This window comes from Theobroma cacao, chromosome 5 (genome assembly GCF_000208745.1).
Source record: "Theobroma cacao cultivar B97-61/B2 chromosome 5, Criollo_cocoa_genome_V2, whole genome shotgun sequence".
Lineage (NCBI taxonomy): Eukaryota > Viridiplantae > Streptophyta > Magnoliopsida > Malvales > Malvaceae > Theobroma > Theobroma cacao.
The window spans coordinates 3351703-3378011 of NC_030854.1; the positions used below are offsets into that span (position 1 = coordinate 3351703).

A 26309-nucleotide genomic window follows, 5' to 3' on the forward strand; every position below is an offset into this window, starting at 1 on the left:
TGCTTGATGTATTGCATGATATCATGATACCACGACTTACCATCAACCTCTTCTTCAACATTCAAGCAGTGTGCGGAGGCTTCACGGACTTCTAAATCAAAAGGGCGTACATCAGCCGCCTCTTTTATTTTGAACATCGCTGCGAGGGTGGCCAAAGCATCAGCAATCTGATTCTCTTCTCGAGGCAAATGGTTGAAGCTGATTTCTTTGAACTGTTTGCTTAATTCTGTAACCAGCTTTTTATATGGAACTAGTTTAGAATCTCTAGTTTCCCATTCGCCTCTCATTTGACATATCACTAAAGCCAAATCTCCGTAAACATCTATCGCGTCAGCCTTCATCTCAATTGCTGCTTGCAATCCCATTACCAATGCCTCATACTCCGCCATATTGTTAATACAATTGAAATTCAATCTCGCTGTGGCTGGATAGTACTTTCCATTTGGAGAAATCAACACTGCCCCAATTTCGTGCCCCAAAGCATTGGATGCTCCATCAAAATACACCTTCCATGGATTAAGTTCATTGGGACCAACCTCTTCTATATGCAAGACGGCCATCAAATCTTCATCTGGAAAATCGAAACTTACAGATTCATAATCTTCATTAGCTCGATCTGCAAGGAAATCGGCGATGACGCTCCCTTTGATTGATTTTTGAGACACATATACAATGTCATACTCAGACAATAGCACTTGCCATCGAGCTATTCTTCCAGACAGGCAGGGTTTTTCAAAAATATACTTGATGGGATCTAATTTTGCCACCAACCACGTTGTGTGATACAACATATACTGTCGGAGCCTCTGGGCGGTCCATGCTAGCGCACAACACATCTTTTCGAGCGCAGAATATTTGGACTCATACTCCAGAAATTTCTTGCTCAAGTAATATACGGCTCGTTCTTTCTTCCCAGTTTCATCATTTTGTCCCAATACACACCCCATAGAATTCTTGTTCACAGTCAAATACAAAATAAGAGGTTTTCCGACCTTCGGTGGCACCAACACCGGTGGATTTGTAAGATATTCTTTGATTTTATCAAAGGCTATTTGACATTCTTCATTCCACTCTCCTGGGTCTCGTTTCCGAAGCAGCTTGAAGATTGGATCACATTTGCAGGTGAGTTGGGATATAAATTGAGCAATGTAATTCAACCTCCATAAAAATCCTCTCACTTCTTTTTGCGTTTTGGGAGGTGGTAGCTCTTGAATAGCTCGTATTTTATCCGGGTCCACTTCAATTCCTTTTCACTTACTATAAACCCCAACAATTTCCCAGAAGTTACACCGAAAGTGCACTTTGCAGGATTCAACTTGAGTTGGAACTTTCGCAATCTCTCGAACAGTTTCTTGAGATTAACAGTATGATCCCTTTCTGTATAAGATTTTGCAATCATGTCATCCACATATACTTCTATCTCTTTATGCATCATATCGTGAAACAAAGCTACCATTGCCCTCTAGTAGGTGGCGCCTGCATTCTTTAATCCAAATGGCATTACTTTGTAACAAAACGTTCTCCACATGGTTACGAACGTTGTTTTTTCCATATCTTCGGGTGCCATCTTAATCTGATTGTAACCAGAAAAGCCATCCATGAATGAGAACAAAGCATGTTTTGCTGTGTTGTCCACAAGAGTATCAATATGTGGCAAAGGGAAGTTATCTTTCGGACTCGCTCTGTTCAAATCTCTATAATCGACGCACATTCGAACTTTTTCGTCCTTCTTAGGAACTGAAACTACATTAGCCACCCATTCAGGGTACTTTGCCACCTCTAAAAATCCAGCATCGAATTGCTTTTTTACTTCCTCTTTAATCTTCAGCAACATTTTTGGCTTCATCCTTCTCAACTTCTGTTTAATAGGCTTGCAATCTGGTCCCATAGGTAACCTGTGGACAACAATGTTAGTATTAAGACCTGGCATGTCCTGATATGACCAAGCAAACACGTCCACATATTCACGGAGCAATTCTTCTAGCTTCTGCCGTTCATCGGATGACAGCGAGGTGCCAATCTTAACCTCTTTCTTCTCTTCCCCATTTCCGAGGTTAATCATTTCTATGAGTTCCTGATGAGGTAAAATCTCCTTTTCTTCTTGTTCCAACATTCTCGACAAATCAGGGGGTAAGCTATAGTCATCCACCTCCTCTTCATTTTTCAATTCATCAATGTTCGGAATTATCTCAAAATCGATATTCAAATCGTTGTCTAGATTGTCTTCGTGTTCATTATTTAAAGACCTGCAAATGGGTAAAGTTGGACGGGTGTATGGGCAAGTATTTATTGGCTAAAAGAATGGATGAAAGGAAATATGCAAAAAGATTAATGAATTATGAAACACATTATGCATTGTCATTTATTCAAATGATGAAGGTAACAGAAAGCCCTACTTAAATAGGAAATTACTCTTAACACCCTTGGGCATATGCATTTAGATAAAATTGTTCATTACATTTCGGAAGACTTAAAGATGATGGGCAATTTCGTGGCTGTCCAATTGCTTAGCTCCTCTCCTGGTCGTACTGGATACACCATAGGGATCTTCTCGTGAGGTTCTTCATCTCCGATCATATGGGTTGATAGCTCATCAAATATTCGTAAAACCTGATTGACCTTTGGTGGTGCTTCGGGATGAATGAAACCTGCAGAGCGAAAAGTCTCATATAAGTGTGGGATTGTCCGTTCCCCGAATTCTTCTCCTTTTCCCTCAAGTTGAGCCATCATTTTAATCTTCTTTTGAGCTGTCAGTTTCTTTCTCTCTTCTTTGGTAGGCTTGTACCCCAAACCAAACCTTTCTTCATTCTTCATTGGAGTTAGAGGACGGTTAATTCCTTGTAAATTCTTTCTTAACCCCAAACCAGCACGGCATCCTTTACCCACAGTCTGCTTAACTCCCATTTTAGTGGCTACTGACAAACGAGGGGTCGGTATCACTTTTCTTTCCCCCACATAAGTAGCATTAACAAATTCAAAAGATCTGAAAGAGCATTCTGGGACTTCTTCCGTTGCTTCTACATAAGGAGCAGATGATGGTTGAATAGCTAGTATGTCTTCCTCCGCACATACACTTATCAGTTGGCCTTCAGCTATGAATTTAACTTTTTGATGAAGGGAAGATGGTATGGCTCCAGCCATATGAATCCATGGACGCCCTAACAAGCAATTGTATGACGGGGCAATGTCCATGACTTGAAATTGGACCTCAAAAATGCAAGGGCCAATTTTTATCGGTAGTTCAATGTCCCCTACCACCTCCCTTGTGGTCCGGTCGAAAGCCCTTACAACCATGCGGCTGGTTCTCATATATGACACATCTACTGGCAACTTGGTTAAAGTAGAACGAGGCATGAAATTTAAAGCTGAACCATTATCGACCAAGACCCTAGGTACGATATGGTCCTTGCATTTGACGGTAATGTGCAGCACTTTGTTACTTTCTCGACTACCCGATGGTATTTCTTCATCATTAAAGGCAATGAAGTTCCCCACTGTAATGTTCCCCACGATGTGGTCTAACTTTTCCACTGATATATCTTATGCCACATAAGCTTGGTTCAAGACTTTGAGCAGTGCGTTCCTGTGTGCTTCCGAATTCAACAGTAAGGACAACAGCGAGATGCGAGCGGGCATCTTGATCAATTGTTCTACCACGTTGTATTCACTGTGTTTGATAAACTTGAGAAATTCACCTGCTTCTTTCTCGGTAACAGGATTTTTGACTTCATTGTTCGGAGCAACTACGGATTCGTCAACTTGATCCTTGGAAAAGGTATCTGCTTTCTTTAGGCCTCCCTCTCCCTATGCTGATTTCCCTTTTCCAACTCTTTCCGCTATCTTAGGGGAATAACATCGCCCACTTCGCGTTATACCCCCCACACCAGTTAGATCTTCAGGAGATGCTTGGGGGGCGGATGAAGCTGTGCTCAAAATATTACACTCATAATTCCATGGGACAGCCTTATCGCTCTTGTAAGGGAATGGGCTGGGGACTTCGATGGTAATACCACTTCTGATCATAGTTGGGGATGTATCATTCATCGGGCTTCTATTTTCTTCGTAGAAGATAGTGAGAGGTTTAGGTTTGTTCCCCCCGAATGAACTTGATGCCACTTCAGCTGGGGTGTCTCCATTTATGGTTCCGACCAAATTCTCTTCAGCTTCTTCATAAAACTCAATTACCGATGAATCCATCAATTCTTGCAACTTACGACGAAAGCTATCACAATTTTGAATGGAATGCTCAATTGCCCCCATATGAAATTTGCAAGAGCGAGCGAGATCATGCCCCAATTCCTTTATGTCGATGGGTTCTGGAGTGATGGCATTTATCTTGGACAACGCCTCAAACACTTTATCCATCGGCGTTTGAATCTCATCAATACCCTTTTTCACCCTTCGAATCATCCCTTCATGTATGGCATTCACAGTCGGTCTTCCATGATTAGGTAACGGGTTCCCATCAACACTCGAACTGTCTTTTTTGGCAAAATTTAAAAGCCCTGCCTTAATGAGCGCTTGAACTTTATGTTTTAAAGTAGTGCAATTCTCGGTGGAGTGCCCTTCAATTTTAAAATGGTAATCACAATGCGCATTCGGATCATACCATTTCGGGAAAGGTGGTCGGAGTGGTTCTAAAGGGGTTCGAGCAAGGAGTCGATTTTCTATGAGTTGTGGCAGCAATGTAGTGTAAGGGACTGGAATAGGATCAAACTTTGGTCTTTCTGGGGTAGTTTTAGGTCCTCTTTGACCATGGCCAGGATTATTGGTTGAAGCTACCGGTCTTGGTGGTGGAGTTTGTGGAAGAACATTGGTTTGAAATGTTGGTTGCGGGACGGGTTGGTACACATATGGGTTTTGTGTGATGTTGCCTATGTGCGGATAGAAGGGTTGGTATGGAGGGTACGGGTAATATGGGTTAAAGTTGTGGGCTTGTTGGCTGTCGTGAGCGACTGCTTGCACATCCCCTTCTTTCTTCTTGGGCGTACTCCCTTTCTTTGAGCTGGCAACTTCATGCCCTTCAATTTTTCCGCTTTTGATAGCTCCTTCTATTATTTCTCCCGATAAGACCAAATCTGCAAAGTTTTTCGTGGCATTGCCGATCAAGCGCTCATAGAATGGAGCTCGGAGGGTATTTATGAACAAAACAGTCATCTCCTTATCAGTGAGAGGTGGCTGAACTTGCGCTGCTGTATCTCTCCACCTTTGGGCATATTCCTTGAAGTTCTCGCTTTGCTTCTTCTCCATAGTTTGTAATGACAACCGATCAGGGGCTAATTCAGCCACATGCTTGTATTGGGCTATGAAGGCTCTTGCTAAGTCTTTCCAAGTCTTAATACGGTTTCGATCTAGCTGTACGTACCACCGAGCAGCTGACCCAGTCAAGCTGTCTTGGAAAAAATGGATCAGTAACTTATCATCGTGAGACTGTGCAGCCATCTTCCGACAATACATGGTAATATGTGCCATGGGACATTTTGTTCCGTCATATTTTTCAAATTCCGGAACCTTGAACTTGGCAGGGATCAATACATCCGGCACTAAGCATAGCTCGGTTGCGTCCATGGTACCAAACCTATCAACTCCCTCGATAGCACGAAGACGTTCTTCCAACAGATCATACTTTTTCTGGTCTTTTTCATTTTCCCCTGTTTGTGACGAGTCCTTTCTTAGTTTTTCTTGCTCCTTCGGATCGTCTAAATCTGGGACATTTATTGGTTCAGCAGGATTTATCCCAGAATATGGCCCAAATTGCCCCTGAATCGGTTGATGGCCTAGCGGGGGTGGTGCATTGTAATAGACGGGTGGGATCACTTGAGGGTGGACCCTTTGAGAGGTTTGGGCATGTGGTGGAGTGAACCCTGGGGGATAGGGTGGATCTTCCCTTTGGTTTCCACTGTCTTGTGCTGGTGGGTTTTCTGACGGAGCTGGCTCTTCGATCGCTCTTTTTCCTTTACTGAGACTCATCATTAATTCCATCATCTTTGCTAACTGTTCTCTCATTTCTTCCTGAGCTCTTTCCATTCTGTCCATTCGCTCTCTTTGTTCTTCTTCCATGATCCTTGCTCGTTGACGCGTATTATGAACACGTTGATCACTTGGCTTAGGTGGTCGAGCTATTTTGGAACCTTATTATTGATCATAAACATGAATTAGATGCGTATTTGATGCATGAGTGAACCCATTATCTTTATTTTTAAATGAAAATACTTATTGCCATGAAATGATGATTTATGCATGTATGAATGATTATGTACTAAAAGTATTCATCACATGACACCCAACAACAAAAGTCATCCATTGCATAAGATATTTGTCTTAGATTACAACTCAAAGGCCATCTAGAAATATTCGCCAATCTTATTATAATGGCTATACACCTCATCTAAATACTTGATCAACTGTTGCTCTTGTTTTCCAACTGGAAAGATCTGGCTTCTTAATATGTCCGTCTTCCAAGCCATGCTTCTCGCCTTGTAAGCCACCTCCCTCATTTGCCAAACCAAGTAATCCATCTGGTTGTACTTCTCTGTATAAGCTTGTCTGTAAGATTCACCCCATTCTTGGATTCTGGTGCTCTGTTGCTTGAGGCGCTCATATTCCTGTTGATAAGTCGTCATGACCCCTTCGAGCTCTTCATACTCCTGTCTTAGTAATTGGATGGACTCTTGTTGGAATCGCACTTGTCTTCTTAACCCATCATTGTGCGTTTGAAGTTCATTGCCTCGATTTTCTCTCACCTGTATTTCCCTTTGAAGTTCACTGGTTGTGGCAGAAAACTTATCATTCAGGCTCTCATACTTCCCTTCCATTTTCCGGACTTTCTTTCTTTGCTCACTTACTTCTCTTTTCATTTTCTCACACTCTTTTTGGAGGTCTTCATACCGTTGCTTCCAACTGGCATTTTCAGCTTCGGACTTCTTTCGAGCCAACTCACTTTCGAGCAAAGCGTCTCGTGGTTCTGGATCAACTGGGCCACGTAGTGCATCTTCTTTCGGATATACCACATCCTTAACTCGTTGGTCATGCCATATCTGATATCCGGTAGTCACTTCATCGGTGTACCTCCCTTGATCAACTCGGCTAGTTTTCTTCCAAGCTTGCGCAATTTCCTCGATCCTTTTCAGAAAACCCGGCTCTCCATAAGCAAACTCTAAAGTATTAAGTCGGTGTGTCATCGGTACAAACTGTTCTGACCCAAATTGTCTTCTCACCATAATTGGGGCGTAACTGATGGCTCCCCATGGCCCCATTAACGGTACCCAAGGTTCGTTTCCACATTTGTACAAGACCGGGTGATGCGGCATCCACGGAGCTCTCCATGTCACTTCCACACTCATGAGTTCCCGAAATCTAGAGATCCATTGCTCCTTAGTCCTATTTTCTGGCCATTCACTCTCACAAAATTCTCTGATAGGGGCGGTTTGCGGATGAAATGGCTTTCTGAACTTATCGACCTTGCATTCAAAGTGACTCACTATCCAGATGGAAAGAAGCTGTGCGCATCCCACAAATCGTCCCTCACCTTTTCTTCGACAGTAATTCAGTGATCTGAGAGTTTCCGCTAGAATAGAAGGCGAAGGATTGGCCTTGTTGACGACTTGCTCGAAGAAGTCTATAATTCCGACTTCTATATGTCCCAAAACTTTGGGGAAGATCACTAGCCCATAAATTGCCAAGGCCATCACAAGCTGTCCTTGCTCGGTGTCCCGTTGCTTCATGATATAACTACGTAGAAAACTCCACGGGATACATTCATTGTCCCCTTTTTTCCTTAGGTTCTGATCAACTTCCGCCGAAGTAATACCCATCATCTTGGCTAACTTTCGCCTGTGTCCGGTCTTCTGTCCTCTCCAATATATCTTGTCCGGATTATCGAGATCGATTTGCAGGAGAGCCGAGTATTCTTCGATCGTGGGGACCATATCCACCTTATTGAACACGAAGCATCTATACGACGGATCCCAAAATTGCACAATGGCCTTCAACAACTGTTCATCTATCTGGACCTTAAGGAGTCGAGCAATGTGGCCATATTTCCTATCGAAATTTGCCCGAGTGGTAGCCCCCCACTTATCCCATATGTTGAGCAAATCGGTGAAGTCGTTCTGTTTGAGATCAAGGTGGACCCTATCAGGTAGTGATGAGAAGTGATCCTTTGACAAGCAATCTCCTTCACTTTGTTGGGTACTCGCCATATGCTGAGTCACTTGATAAATTCCATCGTAACTTGAGGATGGCCATGATGACTCCATGTATGCAACTGGATCTACTCTGTTAATGGTTGTCAGGTGACAAATACTTTTCCTATTATGATGCAAATATGCATATGACAAAAAATTCAAGTTAGCACTATAAACAAAAATTCCAAAAGATGAATGAAAGTAATTAGTAACCTGATACCTTTATTATTCGCGGAGAAGGATTTAGAACGAGGGGATTATGAAAATTCCTTCATGTGTACCTAGTCAAAAGGTATATTCTCACGGGTGAAGCTCTACCTAAGCAAAGGTGACTCTCGGTATTCTACATGCTGAGTTTGGGTTGAAAATAGAGCTAAAGGTTCCCAAATCGCTCCTCACTGTCGTCCACACGGACTAGTAAGGCACCCCGGTCCTCACCCATTACAGGCTTCAAACGGACTAGGTTCGATTTGAGTGGGAGTCTTCACTAGCCCATGCGGAGGTTATCACCTCACGAGAGCGTAGCTACTTAACTCCCTCCTAATTAAGGATAAAGCCCGGGTGGAAGGCTTATGCATGAATGCAAGATGTGTAGTGTGTGAGAAGGAATATACCGACCTTGGACCAATAATTTCACATTCCCCTTATCCTAAATTTCCCGCAATTATTAAAATAGTGAAGTAATAATAGCAAAATAAATAAATGCATTAAACAAAAATATGCAAAATTGATGCTAGGGAAAACAACAAATTATTCAAGGCTAAAGATAACTTATGATTAATTAATGGCTTGACTCTCGAAGTCCCCAGTGGAGTCGCCATCTGTCGTGACGTGCGGGTCCGGGAACCCGTCCGCCAGACGCGGGGCGAAAATTAAAATCGCAAGGTGTGGGAGTCGCCACCAATCTTTTTTATCTAGGTGTGATTGGTCACCTATTAACTCGATTCTTAATCGACGAAGCCCTAAATTAATTTTAGGTCCGTCGAAAGAACGAGAACTGGTCCACGTTTTTTAGAGATGGGTTCGGGAGTGCGATTACGCACGGAGAAGGGTTAGCACCTCCGTGACGCCCGTTCTACGAACGGTACCATTTAATCTTAAGTTATCTTAATATAGCCTTTTCTTAGTTTAATCCCTATTTTATTAATTAAATTTTTATTGAATTGTCAGACTGAGTTTTTCACTTGGTCTTACGTATGCATATGATGCAAGCGTAGAATGATGTCGTGACTTGTTTATTTTAAATGATGGAGTCGGTAATCTTTTATTGGAAAATTATTCGAAGACTATCCCAACGCTTTGGTGAAGTCTCGAAATTCTCCTCACCTAGAGATATCCCCGGAAGAACTCGTCTCTACGAGCTCCTCGGGGAAATCCCATCATCGGGATTCCCGCGCCATTTGCAAAATAAGAGTGGCATGCAATGACAGTATAAAATGATGGTATCTACATGCACGCGTTTATTGATTATTTAAAAATTTTGATTATTTGTTATTTATTATTTTTTTATTTATATATATACTTTATTTTTTGGTTATTTAAATCCATGTTTGTTGTTGGTCAATTTTTTTACTTGTTTACAAAGCTTATCTAAATAATTAATTAATTAACTTTTAAACGATTAATTTAACTTTGTTTAGTAATATTTATTTGAATTAACAAAATCTTTCTACATATATTATTTTCTAATAATGACTATTTGACTTAATGGGTTTTGAAATTTAGAGTTCAGATTTATCCCGACGCTTCGGTGAAAATCCGTCTCGAACTTCGTACCCGGAAAACATCCGCCCGAAAGAGGCAACTCTTTGCCCCCTTTTTGGCGGTAATACTCAAATATTTTCTTCCAATTATATTATTTATTATTATTATTTATTTATTTTTCATTTTATTATTATCATTTAATTTTTATATTTTATATATATTTTTTATTATTTTTTTATCTTAATATAATATAATAATATATATATATTTGCATCATAAATTACTATTATTATTATTTATTTTATTTTTTGATTTTTAATATTAAATATAAGTGCCCATATTATATAAATATTTATTCCCTAAAAAATAAATGCATTTAAATTAAAAATGGGCTAGACCCAAGCAAAACAAAACAACAAGGGTTATACCTTGTTGGGCTGCGATTGGCCCAACTCGACGGCCCGTGGGAGCCCAAATCCAGCACCCGGCCTGTTTCTGGAAGCCCGCAAGGAGAAGTCCAAAACGCACCGTTTTGATGCCTGCGAAGCCGCTCAAAACGACGCCGTTTTGCCTGGTCCTTCCAGCTTCTGCTTGCCTCTCTGAAACGACGCCGTTTTGCCCACGAACCCTAGGTATTTAATCCCCTTTTCTCTCTTTCTCTCTTCAGTTTCACTCCTCACTTTCTCTCTCTAGCAGCGGCGCCCTCTCCCCTCTCTCTAAAAATCTCTTCTCTCTTCCGGCGCCGGCGTCCTCCCCTCTCTTCTCGGATTTCTCTCTCTTAGCCGGCGAATCGCTTCGCCTTCCGTTGGCCGAATCCTTCCCTTCCCGTCGGCCCCTCTCTCTCCTCTCAGATCTCACCCTTTTCTCTTTGTTTTTCTTTGTGTTCTTTTCTCTCTCTTTTCTGTGGCTAATCGCTGTTGTTTGTTTCTTTTTTGTGCAGGGTTTTAAAGAGCCGGGTTGTCCAATTTTTTGGACAACCCGGCGAGGGGGTTCTGGCACCCCTGGAGTTGGTGGCCAGAACCCCCCATCCCGCGTAGTGGGTGGGGGATGGGACGGCGACGGGATGGCTGGGCGTACGCCCAGCCATCCCCCTTTTTTTTTAATTTTTTAATATATTTTTTATTATTTTAGTTTATTTTATTATTTATTATATATATATATATATTTTTTAGGGTGTCTACAGGAACTCGAAAACATGATTTTTATGAACCTTTTTCATACTAAATCAAGTTTGGCTGAAACATGCAGAATAATTTAATTTATTAAAACAAATTTTTAACAATTAAAAACTACTTATAACACTTACCCAATGTTAGTTAAAAAAAATTAGCACATTAGTCCCCAAAATACCTCAAAACTATTCGCTTTTAACTTGGCTTCACAAGCCTTTTAATCCATTCATTAATTCTTCGACTAAACATAATTTTAAACCTTTTAAAACATGTTTTAATGAATCAATTACATACTGCCCAGATTTAGATTAAAACAGAAAAACAAATTTTAAAGAAAGCCTTTGAAATTGATATATACCAAATCAAAACACAAATCAATCCTATTGATTATTGCCAAGAATCAAGCATGCTTATTATATGAAAACATTAAACAAAAGCTCTGATACCACTACTGGGATTCAACCTCATGCTCAAACATAAAAATAATCAATAAATTAAAATGATAATGCAGCGGAATAATAAACTAGTATTAAATCAAATAAATAGTCGAATCCTACAGGATCAATGTTTGTGTTTTTCATGTAACTTTCAAATTAATTATGAACACTTATAAGTTTAAGAGTTACATACCTTACTCTAGATATTGTAATCAAGAGCCAATTAAATCAAAATCTTTACTTCTTCACCTTTTGGATTTGTTAAATCTTTAGCCACCTAAGTGTTTGACCTTTAACAGTAATCCACACAGTGACTAAATAAGACATTCTCAAAAGTAGAATTTTACTTGTACTAGCAAGTTTTGTTTTTAAAACAAAAGGACCAAAAGTTCTTACCGAATCTTATTTTTGTCAAACAAAGAAAATTATTTTTGTTTTCTTATTTTATGAAACAGCTGAGAAGTGGTTTTAGGCTTGTAGTTTTTTTTAGTTTGCTAATATAACATGTTTATATAGCCAAACTAAGTTGTAACTCTAAATATAACAGTTTTATTTTAATTTAATTAAGTCTCTGAGTATTTAATTAATTTTTCACCTTATTTTGATCTCTTTTAATGAAGTCTAACTTAATTAATTATTCTTATTTAATCACAATCATGTCACTTAGTGTATGTGACCCATTAGGCTTCTAATATATTGGCAATAAATATAAATCATAATCAAATATCAATTTGATAATTAATTTATATTTATAGATCATGAGCGGCATCTAGCAATACATCATGACCACCAAAATGTCAGAGAGTCAATTAAAGAATTTGACAAAGCCCTTCAGTATTAGCCTCTTAGTGCAATACGGTCTTTTCATCAAATATCCCAGATATGTCATTAAGCATGGCTCAATGTCTACTCATAACATTCCATATTAGTTCTCATAATTCATGACTAACCTTATAAATTTAAGAAACTAACTTCCTCAAATTCATCATGCTTTGGCCAAATACTTTATACAAGTTAATCACGAATTGAGAACAAGTAAGATACACCCTCTCATATCACTTGGGTTGATGAATCCTCTCTTGACCACTCATTCACCTTTGCATGCTTCATGGCATACCCAAAAACACTCTGTTTAGGCATCTGGTCACCTCCAGACCCGTAAGAGTGAAATCAAAGTATGTCATTCCCCATACAAGATGAGCTGGTGTCTCAAGTCCAAGGACTAGTTGCATGACTATCACATGAGAACATTTTTTATAGACACTCGAGTGAAATACCAAATGGAGTTCTCATAACGGGTAATGTTTAGTGAACTTGTTCTTTAACAAGCACCTACATGTTATCCTCAAGTATTCCATATATTCAATTTATAAGATCGATTGCTTACTTCTCAAGGAATGAGGCTTAACATGTACCAGTCTTTGAGTATTGTCAATGCCTTGTCTTGACAATACAATGACTAGGAACAATTTTAAACGCATAGCTTTGATGTATAGTGATCTCATAATTGTAACAACTTTACAATTCTCTTGCAAGGGCTTTATGTTCCATGGGCTTCATCTAATTAGTACTTAATAACTCAACAATTATTGCAGTAACATGAAGGAAAACCTCAATCATATATAATTATACGATTAAATATGCATTAAATGATAATATATATTCCTTGATCAATCCAATTGGCTCAAGGGCATATATTAATAGAAAATCCTCTCAAAAGCAACAAATTCCATGCTCTCTTCCCCCAAGCAAACAAAGTTGCCAAATAAATTACAATTGATTGAAACATTTTAGCATTCCATGTATGGATAGGAACACCAGACACTATCAACCAATATCTACATTTCCCTTCTTCCATATTCTCGTTCCATTCTATAGTTGCATAGCCATTGATTCAATTCCTCCCAATTATTCTTTTTGAAGTGCTCTAGTAAATCACCATCCCAAAACAAGACCAAGAATTTATCAGTTGAGATTCTCCTAATCTCCACACCCTTGATCCCTTTAGCTTTCAATTTGGTCAAAATTGATTCTGGGTCATTCCTCCCAAAGCCATTAAATTCCATTGCAAATTGCAACCATTGGAATATTCACCATCCACACAGGCTATGCACACTCGAGTATCTTCTAATTTCTTCAACATCTCCCTTACCACCTTAACATGGTTATCCACCGCATCACAACCACCCACCAACACTTCCAAGTAACTTCTTTTCTCACGTTAAGAACTATCCTTTACTAGTATGTCCTCCTTTGCGTTACTGGTTTGCACCTGCGTCACTTTATTCACTCCTACAATACGTTCCTTCCATAAGGCAATCCTTGGATGAAACCTTGCAACATTTGCACCTTATTTAAAATCAAGTAGTCACTCACCATTGAGTCTTTGTGCTGCCCTTCGTGCTTCTTTAAAAGTGCTGAATTGAATAAATCCAAAGCATCTCCTTCGAACCAAACTCTTCCTAGGAATAAAGATATCCAATACATTGCCAAACCAAGCCCCAATATTACTCAACCAATATTTATGAACTCTCACAGGGATTTTGTTAACAAAGACCATATGGATTTTGTTAAGAATTGGATTTCTTTGTTGATTCGTCACATTTGCCTGTCCCTTGTAGCCACATTTTGCCTTTAGCTAGTAATATATGAAAAAAATATTAAAGAGGACAAAAGAGTACAACAATTGTTAGTGGTGAAAAATGGCCATTACACTATGTGGAAGCAAATTAAGTAATAGAGCTATACATTTTAAGCAAGGTTTCCAAATAACATGCATTTGCTTCCTAATCTTGAGGTTTTAGTTAAATAAACAAATCATTCTACCTCGAGAAATTTCTCAAGCCATTATAACAAAGAATACGTAGAAACAAATCAAGTAATATAGTTATATTAAGCAAGAATTTCAAACTAACATTAATATAAAAAGTTTTCAAAATTTTGAAGTAAATCACTTTTAATACGTTTAAAGTTGACACTTTAATATGGAGAACATATAACTCTATTATAACTTTACATTAATGCATGTGCCAGTTTATTCTTATCTTTTTAGCCTTACATTTATTCACATGCTATGAACACATGATGACATATAGACTTAACTTCAAGCATGTGATAGGAATTTAAAATTAGGCCTAATCACTTATGATCGATGGTTAAGATAGTTTTTGATTTGGTGCTTTTTCATTTTTGTAAAGAGCTTAGTGCATTCATTTTCTTGTGATACATAAAACCTAGGCAGATAGGTTGTGACCCAAACCCTAGGCTAAGGCTAAGGGCTCATATGTGCTGTACCTCCTTTCACCTTACTAAACAGGGGATTTAGCAAATTCTAGATAAGGTTAATGAAAAGATTATTAATACTCCACTTCAAAACTTTTTATCATAAATGTCAAGGAACTAACTGAATAAATTAGAACTTGTTGCTTCATTTGTTACCTTAAGTTTCACGTTATTCCTCCTTCCCCATTTATCTTTCCATAAACAATTATCGGTATCAAGGCTTTTTAAAATTACTCGCTCTTCCTCTTTATCTCCTCTATTCTTCGTCTTGTTACTATAGGTACATGACATTATCTCCTCTATCCTTAGAGAAGGAATCCCCACAAATTTTTTATTTTTCTTCCCCTTTCAAAACTTTCCTAGCTTTGGGTTAAAGTTTAAGGTACATCCGAGAAAGTAAAATTACTTATAATTGAATAAATATATAGTTGGTTGCTATTTGCTAACTATTTGGATTATATATTACATGCACACCTAAGAATATTACAGTGGTATGACAACTCACAAACCGAGAATTTGCAAAACATTAGTAATGAACTTCAACCCTTAAATTTTCTCGAAGGAAAAAGAGAAATTGGTATCCTATATCTTGGATCGAACTTTCTGTATGAGCTCTCTCCTCAATATCTTTCCCGAGGCTGACCTTGGGACACTATTGAGAAAAGTGACTCTTCTCAATCTTTTGTAAGGTGCAACCTGTGGGAATCAAAGACTTATAATATGTCAGAGTAGAAAAACCTATGAGCCCAAACAGTGTGAGACCTAAAGAGCAGGATCTCATTACCTTTTCTGCAATGAAAATTTTAACATCATCTTCATTTAGTGAGCTGTTGGGAGCGCGAACAATATATGCTATGGGAACCTCTCCAGCTTTAACATCAGGAAATCTAAAAAAGAGGGAGACAATTAGTAATCTAATTCCCATGTTGTTGTTGGCAAAGAAACATATCCAATTTCCAGGCTACTTACGGAATGACGACAACATCCACAATTTCAGGATGAGAAAGTAGCAATCCTTCTAGCTCTGCCGGTGCGACCTGACAAACAGCCGTATGAATAGATAAAATAAGTTCATTTAGAAGAAGTAGAGAACAGAAACATGACTACATTTGACAATGTCTGAAATATTACCTGAAAACCGTTACATTTTATAAGCTCCTTTATCCTGTCTACAACAAATAATTGTCCTTGTTCATCAAAATATCCAAGATCCCCAGTACGCAGCCATCCTTTTTCATCCATAGCTAGCTTTGTAGCCTCTGGATTGTTAAAATAGCCTGAAAAAAAAAATCATAAATCATAACTATAAAAGGAAAATCCAGTCATGATTTTGTAGCCCAACAGGTTCGACAACTATATCAATCATTCTCTCTCCCCTTTTGTTTTTCAAATGGTGAGTTGGGTTGTCAATTATTACTCTAAAACGACATTCATTTTGTGGGAACGCCCGTATCAGGTTAGTAGTAGTATAGACTGAGTGATTTGCAATCATGGTTATCATGAATTTGGTTTGTAGAGTTTGTGAGATAATATATTAATATTTTTTAATTTATATAGTCAACAAATTTAAGGTTATTAGATAAAAGGACAAACATGCAGGTCTCGTAAATTGAAAGCAAAGAAATTCATATAGATCATTCGCATTGACACTGGCATTCGGCCCCATGACTACTTGATCATTCTCCCATACAAGACTAGAGACCTCTAAATAAGAAGAATTTGTTATAAGGGCAATAAATTGAGTCCTTTCTTAAAGATTATGGCAAACCAAAGACAGGATTATACACCTAATAAAGCTCATGTACCTTGCATGATAGTCGGTCCTCGAATCCATATTTCTCCTATCTGATGTGGTGGGAGGGGTTTCATTGTATTGACACTAACAATTTTGGATTCTATTACAGGCATGAGTGTTCCAGTTGAACCCGAAAAACGACGCCCTTCCTTAGGATTCTCCAATGAAATTTTTCCGCAGGCTTCTGTCATACCATATCCCTGCACGATGTTATGTTATTTCGGATCATGATGCATAGGTACTTTGTTTTACAACAACCCACTTTGATCATAAAATAATGCAAATGTTACGAGATGTCAATGCAAATTTTTAAGAGGGACAAGCCTATTAGCTAGAACGAATTGGACACAAATTTTTTTAAAGTTAATTATACATGAAATGTATAGTATTAAATAATTTAAGGTTTATCAATATTTCCCTTTCAATTCACTACATCCCATCCCAAGAGGCAATAGCTAAAAGCAGAGTGAGGTGTACGCAACTGTTTGGCCCATCTGTTCTATCTCTTCATTATATGTCTATTTTTTATCTACCGTCCACTTCCTTTTTCCTGTTGCTTTGCTACTTCATAAGATATTTTCAACTATGTAAGTTTTTCCTTTTAAAATTGTTTTTCTGCTTTTCCCTTATTGCTTTTATGTTGCTTTTCTATTCCTTTACGTCCTTAACCTCTTCAACATTTTTTTACAGAGATCTCAATTCTTTGAAAAATTCCCTACAAACTTAAAAGAAAGAATTAACCAAACAAAGAGTCATAACATGTACAAGAGGTTAACGCAACTTTAAAAAATAAAATAAAATCTCTTATTAAGTATTTTTTTTATTGATTTCCTACTTTTCTTTTGCTCGGCTGTTGCTTTCTATCTACACTAATATTTTAGCCTTTTTAAGTTTTTCTTTCGATTAATTCTTAAGATTTTTAATAGTTTTACTTTTACGTTTGTTCAATTTTATATTTTGTTTTTTAAAGTTATGTTGAAAGACCTTTTGCCACGTTTCATCCGATTTTATTTTATTTTTTAAAGTTACATTAATAGTTGAAAAAACATATAACCGTGTTAGTTGAATTTAACTCTACTGCTTATTAACTATTTACCATCTCGTAAAAGAGAAAAGGCTAGTGACAAAAAAATAAAGAGGAGGCACGGGAGCGGGCACAGTCAAGGGGCAGATGATTTGTATCCATATGTCAGGTGTCCAAATAAGTACCTGAAAAATCTCAACGTGGGCCAAATTCTTGGCACATGTCTCTATTACGTCTCCGCTCAGTGGGGCTGCACTAGAGATGATTTGCCTCAATGATGACAAATCATGCTTCGTCACCTCTCCTCGCTTTGCTAACGAGACCATGACCGGAGGCACCGCAAACAAAAGAGTGACCCCGAACTTCTCCACCGCAGCCAAAACCTTCTCGAGCTCAAACTTCGCCATGGAAACCAGTACATTTCCTCTTCTCAATTGTGCGAATGATAACACCGAACCAAATCCATGAAACATTGGCAAGAAACACAAACACACAACCCTTCCTTCATTGTACCGGTCTTGATCCGCAGTAAAATTCAAGGACGACGCGATAAAATTTTTATGAGTCAGCATCACCCCTTTACTTGTTCCGGTTGTACCAGACGAGTACATCAATGCTGCCACATCATTTTGCCTCACAACGTAGGGTCGAAAATTCGAAGGTGGAGTATATTTTTGTATTACATCGGAGTAGTAAGAGAATTTAGGATTTTGTGAGAAGTCTAGGAAGAGGTTGGTGGAGCTTGATGATGATTGTAAGAAAATCAATGGAACATTAAATTGGTGGACTTTGCTATAAAGTTCAGGGATTGTGATGATAAGTTTAGGTCTGCAATTATTGACTTGTTTCGATATCTCATTGAATGTGAAAGAAGGGTTGGCTGTGGTGGCGATAGCACCAAGGGAGATGATTGCAAGGAAAGAAATGGGGAAGCGGATTGAGTTCGGAGCAAGGATGAGAACGACATCGCTTTTAGCAATGTGGAACTGGTGGTGCAATGCATAAGCCAGACTTGAGACTTGAGCTTTGAGTTGGAGAAAAGTTAAGGTTTCATTTGAATTAGAAGAATCGATGAGAGCGGTTTCGTGAGGAATGGAGGAAGTGGATTCGAATATGAAGGAGGTGAGGGAGAGTTCAGGGTTTGTTGGGAGCTTGATAGGGGGCCTTGGGGAAGTGTATGTTTGGGTTTTTGGATTGAATGATTTCGCCATGGCGAGGGTTTGTTTGCAGGAGATAGGATTTGGGCTTTGAGATGCTTGTTTCTTGGATGACTTGAATAAAGTTTGTGAAAGTAAAAATAAACAGTTGTAAAGTGGGGTTACATCCACTTGCCAAAAGTAATTAAACAGATTTATTAAGTTTGATTTCTTTTTTCTTAGATTGTATCGTTCTTTGGTACAGAATAGATATCTAAACATTCATACTCTACACAACTTGTCGCTTGTTGATTGGTGGTGGTGGCTGGTCATTAGGCTTTCCCATTTTCATCTTCCCAACATGCAATTTTTTGATAAAATACTTCATTTTTTCATTTTTAGGTATAATTTTGTATAAGTTTATTAATAAAAAATATTAAAAATTTAAATTATACTATTTTCTTTGTTAATTTAAAATATTATTATTATATATTTTTAAAAAAATTGAAGGAGCGCCAGATCCCTTAGGGAGCACCGATTGGTTCCCCCATCTTTTTTTTTTTTGAAAAAAATTATATAATAATAATTTTTAAAATTAATAAAAAATAAAATTACTTTTTTAATATTATCACATTATTAAATTAATAAAAATACTAATATTTGATTATCGTTAAAATAGAATATCTACTTCAAAAACTAACGAACTCGTCTTATATTTCGATTAAATCTGCACGACGACGGCCCAAGAAAGAAATTTGATACTCGTAGTTAATTGTCGGTAGTCGACACCTTTTCATGGTTGAAACTGTTTGTTTTCATCTAATAATTGAGAGTTTTTATGTTAGTTGTTGGAAAAAGATTGGCTTCCTTTGTCCATGGAAGATTTCCATGATATTCTAGCTTTTTTGGCTGTACTTCCTCTCTGTATGTCTTTTACTTTGATGTCTTGTGACAATGCACTAGAAAAAGACAATATAACCTGCATAGACATGCTTATTATGTTGGGACAATTTGGAGATTAAAAAGGTTATTACATGAAAAGTTGTCTTGTGACACATCAACAAGATATGATTATTGCCCTCCAAAAAACAGTGTGATTGGATGTTTTATGTCAAGTTATTTGCTTGGTTATTGGTACTTATAAACTATTTGAGTTATCAACTTTTTATGAAAGGATCAAGCTCTGATTAAGCTTTTCTTTATTTGGGTGTGGTTCATGGCTCATGCAAAAAGATAAGAGCTTATGTTTGCATATTTAGACTCTTCCTAACGCTAGTTCTTTTAACAAATTAATGAGGACATTTTTTATTTAATAATTACTTGCATGATCAGCTACCATGAAGCTCTTGAAGGTCTGGTACAAGATGGATGATTAATTAAGCTTTATAAAGAGAATTAAATAAGCTATAACTTAAGTATGGTGATTTAAGTAGGAGCCTGGAAATTGATGCTAACTCACTAACAAACATCCAGAAGCAAATGAATAACTTAATGTGGTTGAATCTTATAATTTCCACAAAGATAGATTAAAATCTCATGGATGATCAGTAGGTGCAACACCTTTTGACCTTTTACACCCCACTAGAGAAGACATTCCCAGAAACTCTTTCCCCATATCTTTAAAACCCCATTTGTAGATTTTTGATGTTAATAAATAATGCCTATAGCTGGCAAAACCCATTAAATCTAACCAAAGATGGCACAAGAAAACAAAATGGTGAAAAGGTCAATGGATTCATCTTTTTCAATAATATTTTGCTTTTCTCTGTTTCTCATGGGAGATAAACAAAACAGCTAAACCCATTAGCCAATCAAATTGATAAACCCAAGGCATCATTATCCTGAGATCATATGATTTTGTAGCTCCTTGGACTGCTTCCCCATGAGGATTCTCTGCCACTTTGCATTACACAAATGACCTTGAATTTTCTGCTTTTGTTATATCTCAGTTCCCCCAAGTTGGATTTGTTTATCATTTCCCTCATTTTCTAATCAAGCTTTTTGCCTCTCCATACCGCACCAATCCTAATCAATTGGGTACTCAATAATTGAAACCTGCCTCACATCTGTCATGGTGCCGATCGTCAACCATTGAAACTCCAAAATTTGCAGCAGCATGTTTTGCTCACCGCAAAAATAATAAATGTGATGAAATAAATTCATCTGTTTTACTCTTCAATCCTCCAAAAATCATGCATTAATCAATGAAGATCAATAACATGTAATATAATAGAACGTGTACCATCCCCTCCTATTTTAACTAATTGGAGGCAAAAATATAAACTATACATCACTTTTGGCTTAATCAGCCTACAATATTTCATAGAATATTAAATTATATTGCACTCTCTCTCTCTCTCTCTATATATATATATATATATAGATAATCTTCAGACTTGTTTAAGAAGACTTAGATTAGGATTAACATCAAGTCATTTTTAAATCTTGAGGGATAAAATCCACAAAGATATATACAAAGACCGTCGACCTTGGGTTTGACTAGATTCAAAGTTAATCAATGAGAATTCATTTAAAAGAAAACATTTTAGAAATAGGAAATTGATAAAAAAAATGGGATTAAACAAGTTGAACGCTTAGTTTTCAAGTTTTGGTCCTTGAAAAAGATAATAGCTTCTCTGGTTTGATGACAATTAAACAATTATTTCTGAATTGTTGCAGTAAAAATACTCTAGCCTAGAGTAGCACATACATCATTTCCCGAAAAGAAAAGCACAGAGGAAACTTTTTCACCATGTACTGTCAAAAAACTGTTTCCATCAGAAATCCACCCCCAAAGCACATAAGTGATGTCTAAATCTGAAATCTTGAACCCATTCCCTCCCCTCACCCTTCAAATCCATCTGATTTTACATACAGTCATAGTCAGATCAATAGTACATAACTTTTTCTTCTGCCTTACGTAGACACTAAAAAATTATAATAAAACTTTATTAAAAAAAAGAGAAAATCAAAAAAATCAAAAAACAAAAATCATAAACAAAAAAAAATTAAAAAAAATAATAAAAATAGAAGAGAGAGAGGGGTACGACTGGCAAGGTGCAGACACACCCTGCCAAGCACCACCCTTTCTTTGGCAGACACGTGAAAAACTCGCGTCTAGCAAAATAGTGGGAGCGTGCCCCCTCCAGAGGTCAAGAACAGAGTATAAAGGGGAGGGGGGCACTGTAGCAAAAAGGGTAATCCGGAGCCAAAAATCTAAAAAACAAATAATTCAAAAATCTTAACTTTTCTAGCAACCGAGAGCAGCCACAATAACCAGAAAAAGCCAAGAATGAGCAATCGAAAAAAACTAAAAAGCCTCTAGCAATCGAATACCACAACAAAAAATTTTCTTTACTCTTCTAACAGCCAAGAAAACAACCACAATCCACAATAAAAAATATAGTACAAAAAAATATAATGAGAAGAGATGGGTAGTTTGATTGGAGAGTCTTTTGGTTTGATTATTTTAGGGGCAGATTCTGATTTTTGGGAGGTTTTTTGCTTAAGTAACCGGCCCCTAAAGATTGGGTTTTGTTGTCGCCGGTGATAGCAAAGAAAAGAGAGAGGAAAAGTTTTGGGTTAGTCACCGACGTAAGGAATGGACTGAGAGAGGGAGACCCGATCATTTGGGTTGCCACCGATGATAGTAGAAGGGGAAAGAAGGTGTTGGGTCACCGATCGACGGTAAGGTTAAGGAGTTTAGTTACCGCCGATCAGGTGAAAAAGAGCTTGGGGTTCGACGCCGACGAAGTGAGAGAGAAAAGGCTAGGGAGTTTAGTCGCCGCCGTTTGATGGTGCTGCCGACCATCACGGCACCAGATCCGACGAAAGGCGACCCACAGCTCCTGAAGGTTGTCGTCGATGAGGGATTATTTTAGAGAAAGAAGAGAGAGTTCGGTGGGTAGAGAGAGAAGTTGAAGAGAGAAAATGGGAAGAAAGGAAGAAAATGAAGCTTAAAAAGCTAAGAGTTAGGGCATGTGAAACAGCGCAGTTTTAGGCACCAGGGGGCTGTTGAGCAAGGGACCAACACGATGCGTTTTGATAAGAGGCCACGCCGTCCTTAGGGAGGCAGTTTAGTTGGTGCAGGTCGGCATTTAGGCCGCTCCTAACCCGCCAAGGTAAATCCCTAACTCTTTCGAGAATCTGTTTGTTGGCCCATTTTACATTTTTTTTTAGGAATATTAGGTAGAATTAACTATAAATTATTATAGTGTAAAATTTTATTTTTTTCCTTCTTTTCTTCATGGTATTTTAGACTTAGGAGATTAATACAAATAGGAGAATATAGAAATAATAAAGAATAAAAAATAAAAAAGATAATAAAATATTCTTAGAAAATGTTTAGTTATACAAGGAATTTAAGCTTAGGAAAATATTTACCACAAATATAAAGAAAAATAAAAATAATAAAAATAATATATAAATGAATGGAGTAAATGGTAGGCTAAAGATTTATATATAGATTAAATTAAGAAATTGGAAATTATTGGATTAAGTATTAAAGTAATAAACAAGGTATGAGAATCAATCTTAGAAAATTAACTCCTAAAAAATAGAAAATAATAATAATAATAATAATAATAATAATAATAATAATTCATGACATTAACTATAAGTCTAATATACCGATGATGGGATGATCGATCGAGACGCGAGAAGTCGCAATACTGGGTCGATTTTCCCTAGGTTCGGAATGCGAATTAAGGCTCCACCAGTACGATGGGAGGGCTTCGATTTCGAGATCTCGAAATTTTTATGAAAAAAAATAACAATATAAAATCATTCAATAAATAATAAATAAATAAATAATAGATGAAAAAGAAGAATATAAAAAATAATAATAATAAGAAATAAAATAAAGGATATAATAATAAAAAATAATAAAGAAATATAATATACAAAATAATAAAAATAGTAAAAAAATGATGAGATTTTTGTTCACTAAAATAACATGGAATCATGAACAATTTATAAAGTATCCAATTATAAAAAAGGGAAATATAGGAGAAACTTAGGATAAGAAAAAAATATAATAATAATAATAAATAATAAAATAAGAATAAATTTCAATATCATATGTTTCCATCGCATCATGCACATCATGGTATTATGATATTTTTGTTCATGAGTATAAGTCTCGATGATGGGATTTTTCAAGGATCTTGCGAAGGCGGGTATTTCTCGAAAAGTTTTCTAAATGAAAAGATGTCTCCAAGTCCCACCAGTATGATGGGAGGGCTCGAGAAACATCTTTAATAAAAGGTTTTCGCTCGTATTAGGTTCATATTCACGAAAATATTATTTTTAAAGAAAAACGTACGATAACTCCGATGATGGGGAATTATTCGTTAAATTTACGAAGGCGAGTTTCTCGGATAATTTTTTAGGTGAGAGAACACCCCGGATCCTACCAGTATGATGGGCGGATTAGGGAGAACGTCCTCGATAAAAGGTTATTCGTCCGACATATTTTTATCCCACGCCATGCATTTCATCTTGCCTCACATTTGCATTTCATTTTAGAATCAAATAAAATAATTTAATAAAATTGGAGATAAAATAAGTAAATTATAGCTAAGGAAATAAAATGAACTACAAAAAATAAAGCCTAATAGGATAATCTAAAAATGGTACCGTTCATGGAACGGGCGTTCCGGGGGTGCTAATCTTTTCCCGGGCGTAACCGTACTCCAGAACCTAGATCTCAAAAAATGTAGACCAGTTTAAGATTTTTTCGGCAGGCTTAAATCTAATTAAGACTCTGTCGATTAGAATCGAGTCAATAGGTGGCCAATCACACCTAGTAAAAAAGATTGGTGGCGACTCCTAGTTTTAGAGTTTTCATCGGGTCTTGCGATCGGGTTCCCGGACTCGCTTATTACTACAGTTGGCTACTCCACTGGGGACTATCGAGAGTCGAACCATTAAATAATAATAGGTTATCCAAGGCTTTAAATAATTCAATGTTTTCTTAGTATTAATGACTTGCTCTGCATATTTTGTTTGATGCATTTTTTTATTTTGTACTTTATTGCTTTTAATAATTATGGGGATTTAGGATAGAGGGATGCGAGATTATTGGTCCAAATCGATGACTTCCTTCACACACACAGCACATTTTGCATTCATGCATAAGCCCTCTACTCGGGTTATGTCCATATTTAAGAGGGAGTTTAGTAGCTACGCTCTCGTGAGGTGATAACCTCCGCACGGGCTAGTGAAGACTTCTACTCAGATTGAACCTAGTCCGTTCGAAGCCTGTAATGGGTGAGGACTGGGGTGCCTTACTAGTCTGCATGGACGACAATGAGGAATGATTTGGGAGCCTTTAGCTCCGTTTGTAACCCAAACTCAGCATATAGAAAATTGCAAGTAACCTTCCTTTAGGTAGAGCCATTCCAACATACTGTGAAGCAGGTACCCTTAAATAGGAACACATGAAGGAATACTTCTCAATCTCTCTATTTTGACTTCTTGCATAACATTATGGAACTAAAAAAAAAAGAAAGAGAAAAAAAGTAAGGAAAAGGAAACAAACAAAGTCTTTTCTTTTATTTCTTTTGTTCTTTAAAAATTATGAAAATGAATAAACAAATAAAAAAAGAATAAAGAATTAAGAACGATATTTCTGTCAATTGTTTTTTCTCGTAAAAATAAAAAAAGAGGAAAAAGAAATAAAAAAAAGGAAAGACAAAGATCTTCCATTTAAATAGGAATGAAAAAAGAAATAAAAAAGGTTTTTCATTTTTTTCATTACGTTCAAAAAAAAAAGAGAAAAAGGAAAAAAAGGATTTTAATTTTGAATAGATCTTCCACTTTTCATTTTTACATGATTTTTAAATGGTTTTTATTGTGCTTGCATTGCATGTACAGTGTTTAAATTTTCTTACATTTTAGGGGTACTCCATTGCATATCATTTCATCTATTCATCAAAGCATTATTGCATTTCATGCATTCATACACATGACATATTTGCATCCATATCAAGATATTCATCTTTTCTTTATTTCTAGCCATATTTATTCCCATAATAAAGAACCACACAGTTTTATTAGGTTTGAAGGAAATAGAATAAATCCACATTTATGGAAAACATCTAGAAAGGTTTCAGTCAAATTTCGAAACTCCTTTTCTAATTTATTTGAGTTAAAGGGGTTGAAGGATATGGAACATCAATTGGAAGGAAGGATAAGTGCATTAGAGCGCAACCAAGAAGAGTTCGAACATGATTTTCGAGAGATGAAAGGACAAATTGCTAAATTGATGGAAATGGTTGAACGTCTCAACAAAACCAATGAAATTCACCCTTAAGAATTCCAATCACTTCAAGCTGAACCACGTCTCAAGCAACCATTGAAGGAAGGCCAATTTGTCCTTGATATGACCAACATTTCACTCAGTGACCCAAGTAAAGATCTGGGTTTGGAAAAAGTTATGAAAGGGATGGACGAGTTGAATATGCAGATGGTTGAATTGAAGAGCTCAATATCCAAGATGGGACCTCTAAGCTCTGCACCACCTTTAAACAGTGGTTTGCCACCGAGCACATACTTCCAACCTACCCCTTTT

At 37.2% G+C, this 26309-nt stretch overlaps 3 protein-coding genes across 3 annotated transcripts in view; all 3 read right to left on the reverse strand.

Moving 5' to 3' along the window:
• LOC108661905 overlaps nt 1-6084 on the reverse strand; it is a 16471-nt gene extending 10387 nt beyond the window's left edge. The window contains 4 exon segments of the mRNA XM_018120892.1: nt 41-1252; nt 1255-2246; nt 2459-3743; nt 3876-6084. Of these exon segments, the coding sequence (XP_017976381.1) occupies nt 41-1252; nt 1255-2246; nt 2459-3743; nt 3876-6060 (5674 nt within the window). The 5' untranslated portion in view covers nt 6061-6084.
• On the reverse strand, nt 6278-10973 carry LOC18599917. The gene is made up of 2 exons (XM_018120573.1): nt 10319-10973; nt 6278-8310 (listed from the first exon to the last, which is right to left on the reverse strand). The coding sequence occupies exon 2, from the start codon at nt 8256-8258 to the stop codon at nt 6345-6347; it is 1914 nt and encodes a 637-aa protein (XP_017976062.1). The 5' UTR covers nt 8259-8310; nt 10319-10973; the 3' UTR covers nt 6278-6344.
• LOC18598026 (4-coumarate--CoA ligase-like 7) lies at nt 15180-18932 on the reverse strand. Its single transcript, XM_018120837.1, has 6 exons — nt 17786-18932; nt 16587-16776; nt 15913-16058; nt 15751-15818; nt 15566-15668; nt 15180-15477 (listed from the first exon to the last, which is right to left on the reverse strand). Exons 1-6 carry the CDS (start codon nt 18809-18811, stop codon nt 15364-15366), a joined length of 1647 nt encoding a protein of 548 aa, XP_017976326.1. The 5' UTR covers nt 18812-18932; the 3' UTR covers nt 15180-15363.